Source organism: Rhopalosiphum padi, chromosome 2 (genome assembly GCF_020882245.1).
Source record: "Rhopalosiphum padi isolate XX-2018 chromosome 2, ASM2088224v1, whole genome shotgun sequence".
NCBI lineage: Eukaryota > Metazoa > Arthropoda > Insecta > Hemiptera > Aphididae > Rhopalosiphum > Rhopalosiphum padi.
The window spans coordinates 37,980,619-37,988,668 of record NC_083598.1 but is presented as its reverse complement, the minus strand read 5'-3'; the positions used below and the strand labels follow the sequence as shown (position 1 = coordinate 37,988,668).

Genomic DNA, 8,050 nt, shown 5'->3' with positions numbered 1-8,050 from the left:
TTTATAGTAAAATAATATTATATTATGTTTAAATGTGTGATATGTATTAGATTAAATGGTACAAGGCCATAACTGATGATTTATATTAAAAATAAAAAGACTGCCATCCATATTTGATAACATTTCTGTGGATAGATGCCTCTTAAACCTACAGCCTATGTAAGCTTAACTTTAATTCATTGACTATTTTTTATAGCAAATAAGGATTACTTGATTATTATAATATCAAAGTATTATTAAGATTTTAAAAATTATAGCAAATTACAACCCTTATATTGTTAAATATAAAATTCAACACCTATATTACAGAATAAAAATACATATATTTAAAAATAAACAGTCCTTTTATTTCATATCTAAACATAAAAGTATATTTTAAGTCTGAAACAACTAAAATTAAAAAAAAGCAAGAAGATAAAAAAAATATTTTTAAATAAAAAAAATGAGGTACAGACCCAATTTTAATAATCAAAACCCATGCTATTCATTAAAATACATAAGATTAAATATGTACAAAATATCATATAGAAGTAAAAATTTATTTTTGCACTAAAATCCAATCAGTGCACAAAATGAAAAATACTAGAAAAAAAACCTTAAATTATACAAGTACAGACAAAAGGAAGTTAACACGGAAAGTAAGTCAGCAAAGACAGAAAAATGGCAAGTCTTTTGATTTACTGATTAAAGTATGGTCATTGAGCAAAATAAAATAATTTTTAAAATGTATGGTCAATTACAAAACTCCGAGATCCAAAGTTGGATATAAACAGTGAGAGATCTTAAAATTAATTAGTTGGTAAACAAATATGTACTGGTTATAATATTTTGGTAACTGTTCTACGCAAATGGTTAACCACATTGGAACTCAAATTGTAACTTCTAATTAGGAATATTATTATTTTCTTTGAGACTTGCAATACTGTTTAGTATAATAACTTATACATTGCCTTAGACTCATACAAACTAAGTATCTGCATGCTTTAAAATAAACTTCTGAAAAAAAAAAAATTATTAAATAATAGATTATCATTATTTAGAGGTTAGACTATAGAAATCCTAAAAAATGTAACTTAATATTAAGAAGACACCACAAAAAAGGGGCAAATATAGGCAATTTTAAAAAGAAAAAAGAATTAAAATGTTTAACCATAAATATATTTAAATACGAATTCAAAGTATCTTAAAAGAGGTTTGATATGATTCAAACATAAGTCTTATATAGTTATATACAATAATAATATAAAAGTTAAAAGCATAAAACATTTAATATTATTTAATATTAATAATTAAAATTATTTTATTAAAAGTTATTAATTATTGGTAACTTATTATTTATTAAAAACGTCAAAACAATATTTATTTTTAAGTTATATTAAGATTAGTTAATATTATGTTAATTATCTTATTGAAGTAATGTAGTTGATTCTGGGTTTTGCAATAAAAATAGGATAGATATAAGCATGCATAATATAATATACAGAAGCTTTAAATAAAATATTGAGATACTTATATGTATTTAAGTATTGACAGTATTTATACAATGCCCATATAAATGTTTCATACATTTATTATTATTCAAACAATTTATAGTTTATTTTTTTTCATTACTTACTTTAATAGTCTCTAAGGAAGATAAAATCAAATTTATGTTTCATTAAAGTATGGATGTTTCAAAGCCTCACGAGCTGACACTCGTTCAGTGCTGTCAAATATCAACATTTTCTGTAATCAATAATACAATATTACAACAAATTAACATTTTCATACTTATTTAATATTTTAATTAATAATCTGTTTTTTGAAAAACATGAAGTATTAATAAAATCAATCTTACCATTAACAAATCTTCTCCCTTAGAACATAGATCGGGGATTACAGTCTTCAAACAAGTCTGTGGATAAGACTCAAAAGAACTTCTCAATAAAGAAACATTCTTTGGCCAATTTAATGCAGATGGTAGACCAATCACCCTAGAATAATTTGAATTTAAAATGTATTATCAACAACTTAACTTTAATAAGTTTAACTAAATACCTAAATATCCTATCTAACTGTTCAGCTTCAGATTCACCATCAAATAAAGGAGATAATTTGTACATTTCTCCCATAATACAGCCACAAGCCCACACATCAACAGCAGTAGCATAAGGTAAACCTAATAAAACTTCAGGTGCTCGATACCATAATGTTACAACCTAAATAATAATAATATATTTAAAACATATACATATGCAATTAATATTTAGTTTTAGACTTAACAGTAAGACTTGGAAGATGTAGGAGTTATATATTGTTTTACAAGTTCTTGATTATAGCAAACCAAGCTTAAAATCTAACATGTACAATAGTAAGTTTAAAAATCTTAAAGTTTAAATGTATATTTCATTGATTTTCATACATATATAAAGCATAATTAATATTTTCATAATTTAACAAATGTTGTCTATATTTTGCCTATTTTAACTCCTATAACTTCTAAGCCCTACATAATATAAGTTATAATTTATATCTAATTAAATTCAATGTTTACTTACAACTGAGGTCAACTTCATATCAAAATCATATATTTTGGCTAGACCAAAATCAGCAATTTTAATTCTTAGATCACTGGACACTAAAACATTTTGTGGTTTGAGATCACGATGTACAACACGATTGCAGTGAAGAAAGTCAACTCCTGATAATATTTGTCGCATAACACTCTGGAAAAATAAAAATAAATAATATTATTTAATGTCTAATTTAAATAAAATATACCCAGTATGATGCTATACCTGTATGTGTTGTCTCTATCTAACAAATTGTTACAAACATAAAACAAATTTATATTCAGCAGTTCCAATTTTGTATAATAATTTTTAACCATAGAGAAAATTGATTGATTATCAAACTTAAAGGTAAGAAAATGAATTGATACACAAAACCAGAACAACTGAATACAGATTTGATATGTCCTATATCTGTAAGATAGACAATACACACAGGATTGGTAAATTCTTAATAAAAACAAACCTTTTCTTAACATAAAATTAAAATAAACATGTATTTTAACTTAAAAATTCTAGAATAATTTATAAGTTATTAAATTACAATAAGTCAAATGGATGAGTAGAATAATTTTGTTGTGATAAATAGTCACTGATCAATACTTTATTTTTCAATTGGATAAAATAAAAACGCTAAAAGCTTAAAAGTTATACGCACAAAAAAAAGTATTTAGATTTTAGTATATCTTAGAAAATAATGACTTTTTTAAAGGTTTAAAACCCAAAGGCTATTTTTGTTATAGTGATCATTGATCTTTAACCATATATTTTACAAAAAATTAAACAATACACAACTAAGAAAATATGTAAGTACTAATATTATTGTTTTTAGATAGATAATTTATTTTGTTATTTTTAATTAGTTTACGATAAAACATATGAATTATATTATAATGTATACTAATATGGTTGTATTAAGTGGTTTGAGTATAAAATAGTGGATGGTTTGGCTAATGTTTTATATCTATAAATTAGATATATAAATATTTTAAAACTTGTCTAGTTGAGATTTTTTTTATATATTCTAAAAAGCCTGAAAATATTTGACAAAATAAAGAATAAGATGTCTTGGAGGGGGGGACTATAGCCCCTATGACCCCTCCCACTAAAATCCGCTCCTGTACTTAACAATAAACAATACTTTATATTTTCCAATGAATATAGTGCAATATGGTCGGGGGTTTAATTTTTTTTAATTCTTTAAAATATACTGTAATAATTGTTAATAACATTTAAAATAATATATATAATCGAATAAAAATAAGAAAAATAGTTCCAACTAGTTAACATCATTTAACCGCAAGAATAATTTTATTTTTTTTCATCAGTATGTGTAATATACACAACACAATATCTTATTCAGTAAAATTATAAAACCATACTATAAATACCAGGGCTTGAAAATTAATACATTTGTATTTTAATCTTAACAAATCATATTAAATGCTAGATAACATAGACATTTTCTTAGTCACATGCTTAAGTATATTAAATTTTATATTTTAATAGTTTTGACAAATTTAGCATATATAATGGTATAATGCTCTTGATTTTTATTTAAAGAGCATTCTAAATTTTTTTGAAGTTATTGTTAAGATTTAATTACAATTAATCATGGTTATTATTTTTTTTTAATATTTATCAAAAACAATTTTTGTTTGAAAACTTCAAAAATAATACTACCAATATAATATAATATATATATATATAAAATATAAAAATACTTAGAAGGCAAAGTGATAATACATAATAGTTGACCCTATAGTGCAATAAAAACAATAATAAACCACTAAATGAGTAAAAAACAAAAATACATTAATTTATTTAAGATTGAAATCGGAAATATTTGGATTAGGTTATTAGTTTGATTTTATTTAAATTTACAATTTTTTTATGGGGATTTATGAGATTTCATTGCATAACTAAAGGTATTTTAATGCATATTAAAGTGTCAAATAAAAAACAATTAAGTATAAAATGACAAAAGAAAGGGGATTTATACTAATAATTAACCCAATTTCATAAGTATATTATACATCTCTAATTTGTCTCTAAAACCAGGTAAAAAGTTTCTAATTGATAGAAACTATTTACACACAAAATATCTTAAGATTTTTAATTATAAAAGGTAAATGAAACATTACTCAAATATTATATAACTTATTAGGTACATAATATACAAAATATATCTCAAATAATCAAATAATAAAGATAAAATTATTATTTGTATATAATTCTAGCTCAAATGTTAATTTCACTATATAAATTTAAAATATACCAGCATAACACAATTATTTTAAACCTTTATCATATTTTGATGTATTCAATTAAAGGTAGAATTTATTTATTTATTCATAGTTATCAATTCCAAGAAAATTATTCTTTGATTATGAAAATACATCAAATTAAAAAAGTGGTACGGTAAATAAACAATTTTGTTCCTTTATTTTGATAGTTAAAATGTTTTTACAAAACTAACTGATTAATAGGAGTAGCACTATGCTACTTATTTAATGATCAATCATCATTAATTTAATTAGGTCACTATTTAGTATTTACACGAATACAATTTGTATGTAGGTATTAAATATTGTAAAAGATTTAAAAGTCAAAGCATATAAATATTTTATTAAGATATCAATATTATATCATTATAAGTGCCATTTCCAAAAAAAACAATTGCATAATATGAAAATAATAATTTATATTATGGGTACCTATTATAGAAACATAATATTATGTGACTGGTATTATCAATTATTATAATCAAAACTAGGTACTAACTTTCTAAATTATATTCTGAAAAATAATAAATCAAATTAGGAAGCCTATGTTTATAATTTTAATCTTATTTTATAATTAAAATATATATTAATTTATTAGTAGGTAGTGAAAATTGAGCTATATTTCAAAATATTCAATAGTAACTATAATTTGTTAAAAATAATGTGATTTTATATTTTGAAGGATGATTAATTAATACATAATGTGTTGATATTGTTTATTTTTATAATCAAACATTTTTAAATTAGACTTAAAAAAACATTATACCTACTATGATTCAACATGTTGGCTTATTTATATTACAAACAACTAAAAATTAGTAGTTATTAAATTACTATATTCACAAAACCTTGATATAAATTAAAATTCAATAGGTCTAAGGTAAAAGAAAATAAGTTTATTTCTTTTAAATTATAGAAGAATAAAACTTTTTATATATTTAAGTAGGGATTTTTAATAGAATGCACAAAACAATTTAAATATAGACTTTTACTTACTAAAATTCAATATTTAAATAGTCTTATATTAGATTAAAACTGAAAATTTAAATGGATAAATATTTAAGACGTAGATAGGTACTTAATAGTAAATTAAATAACTACATTAGTTATAATGTAAACAAACATTGACATTACCTTAATGATTTCAGAAGACATTCCTGGTTTAGGACATCGTGCCATGTAGGTGGCTAAATCTTGTTCAATGTGTTCAAACACCAAATACAGTGTCATGCATTTTTCATTATATAGTCTAGGACCATGTACTACATCCAAAAGTCTAAGTAGTAAAATAGAATAATAATATTTATAACAATTACACGGGATTATTTAATATTACATACTTGACAATATTCGGATGTTGTTGTTGATCGAGTTGTTTGAGTAGAGCAATCTCACGTAGAGTAGTCATGGGCACGCCATCCTGGGCTAAAGGAATTTTGATCTTTTTCATAGCCACAAATTTTCCTTTGTTGACAAGATCTCGGCCCTTATACACAGTACCATATGCTCCTATATAACAAATTTATAAAGTCAATTTTTTACAATACTTGTCTACAAAGTATCGTTCCAAGTATCCTCACCATTTCCTATCTGATTAAGCTCTTCATAATTTTCCTTTTCTTGTAGCATGGAAGACATGGCCGGGAATGTCTTGGACTGCAATCGGGATAGTGGGGACACCATGGTGGTAACAGTAGATGTAAACGTAAGCAGTTATACGGTACGGGTTTCAAGAAGACCAGGACAAGATGACTGAGTAAATGATGCCAAATCACACACACAGTATTCAACGCACACGGGGCGAGAGGATAGTTTCACAACACAATGTCCTTGACACGGATTGCGATGGACAAGTCGCAACCACCTGTGGACAGCGTCGGCCCGTGGCAAAGGGCTTGGCTATGGGGTGGCGACGAGAAAAACCGGATGAAGGCGAACTTGTACGACGCAAACGAAGACGATGGCGACGTATGAGGAGAAGACGAAGACGCACTTCCGGTGGATTCTTGGGCACGCACATGCATACGTAAAACGACCGGACTGTGAGTTTACTGTACACGATTTATCGGGTGCCGCACTGTAAGCTTCGTAAAACAGCAGCAGCAGCTGAAAACCGACAGTAGTCGGTGATCGGTGATTGGTGGTAGTGCGTACGGCCGCAGGGGTGAGTGTGCATGTATGTGTATAAGGACTAAGGAAGACGGCTGCTTAAGTTACGTATCCGTTGTCCGTTGTCCGTGAAAAACACCTGGCGTTTCGGGTACCTATCTACCTATGCTTATGTATGTAGTATATGTGTGTGTGTACTCGAACAAAGGAAATGCCGCAAAAAAAATAAAATAAAATAATAATAATAATAATAGTAAAAAAAAAAACCGTTTTGTTTATAATTTTAAAGGTTACCTATTTCATTTCCATGGGTTCACAAAACGCAACCAGTTCGGCCGCCGGTCTACTCGCGCTACGACGGTTGCGTAATGGCTACCCGACGGACTGGGTCGATCCGAAACTCCGAAATGTTGAGCCCTCCTGAGTTGACGACGACTGTAGTAGTAGGCAGCAGCTGCTGGTGCTAGTAGTTGTCTGGGCCAACCGGTTTCCCCGGCGCACTGTTGTTACCATGGTTACCGGTCCACTGGTTGTCGCGGTCGATGTCAAACAACAAAACACCGAACAGCTGACTGATATTTACGTTTTTGAACACGATCCGCGGACAGCACCGTCAGCGAGGTACTACCAAACCATTCAAGATTCCAAGCTCGTATATTAAATTTATTAGTTAAAGCCAGGGGTGGATACATTGAGGATATGTCATATTGTCATTTAAGGTGAAGATGAAATATACCAACCCAAAATTACTATAATAATAAATTAATAATAATAATAATAAATTCATTATATGCATTATACCATAAATGATTACGCCTTGTATGAACATAGAGTATGGTAATTTAAAACAAAAATCATTTTTAAAAGTAATAGATATAGATGTACTATAATTTAGTGAACCCTAAAATAAACAAATAGGCATCACACCAATAGAAATATCAACTATACCTATATTATATGCCGAGTTTAAAACAATTATTGTTTTTGGAATCTGAAAGGAAAGTGTAAAAAAAAATCTTAAATAAATACTATGATTTGACAAAAGTAATGTACAGACAATTTTTTAGTAAGGTTTATATAGTGATGTATCATATCACATAGTGCACC

The 8,050-nt window shown here is 26.6% G+C and overlaps 1 protein-coding gene across 1 annotated transcript; it reads right to left on the bottom strand.

Annotated features, from left to right (window-relative positions):
* Window positions 1-325: 325 nt before the first annotated feature.
* LOC132919961 (cyclin-dependent kinase 6) lies at window positions 326-7,382 on the bottom strand. The gene is made up of 8 exons (XM_060981925.1): window positions 6,415-7,382; window positions 6,175-6,343; window positions 5,969-6,110; window positions 2,538-2,705; window positions 2,038-2,198; window positions 1,838-1,973; window positions 1,616-1,725; window positions 326-996 (listed from the first exon to the last, which is right to left on the bottom strand). Exons 1-7 carry the CDS (start codon window positions 6,515-6,517, stop codon window positions 1,648-1,650), a joined length of 957 nt encoding a protein of 318 aa, XP_060837908.1. The 5' UTR covers window positions 6,518-7,382; the 3' UTR covers window positions 326-996; window positions 1,616-1,647.
* Window positions 7,383-8,050: the final 668 nt, after the last annotated feature.

What these genes read in the sequence shown, in the direction of transcription:
- LOC132919961 (XM_060981925.1), bottom strand. Translation starts at nt 6,517, where the DNA reads ATGGTGTCCCCACTATCCCGATTGCAGTCCAAGACATTCCCGGCCATG. An exon ending in GCTTAATCAGATAGGAAATG is followed by an intron (nt 6,344 to 6,414) that starts GTGAGGATACTT and finishes TTTGTTATATAG; the next exon opens with GAGCATATGGTACTGTGTAT. An exon ending in TGTCTTCTGAAATCATTAAG is followed by an intron (nt 2,706 to 5,968) that starts GTAATGTCAATG and finishes TTATTTTTCCAG; the next exon opens with AGTGTTATGCGACAAATATT.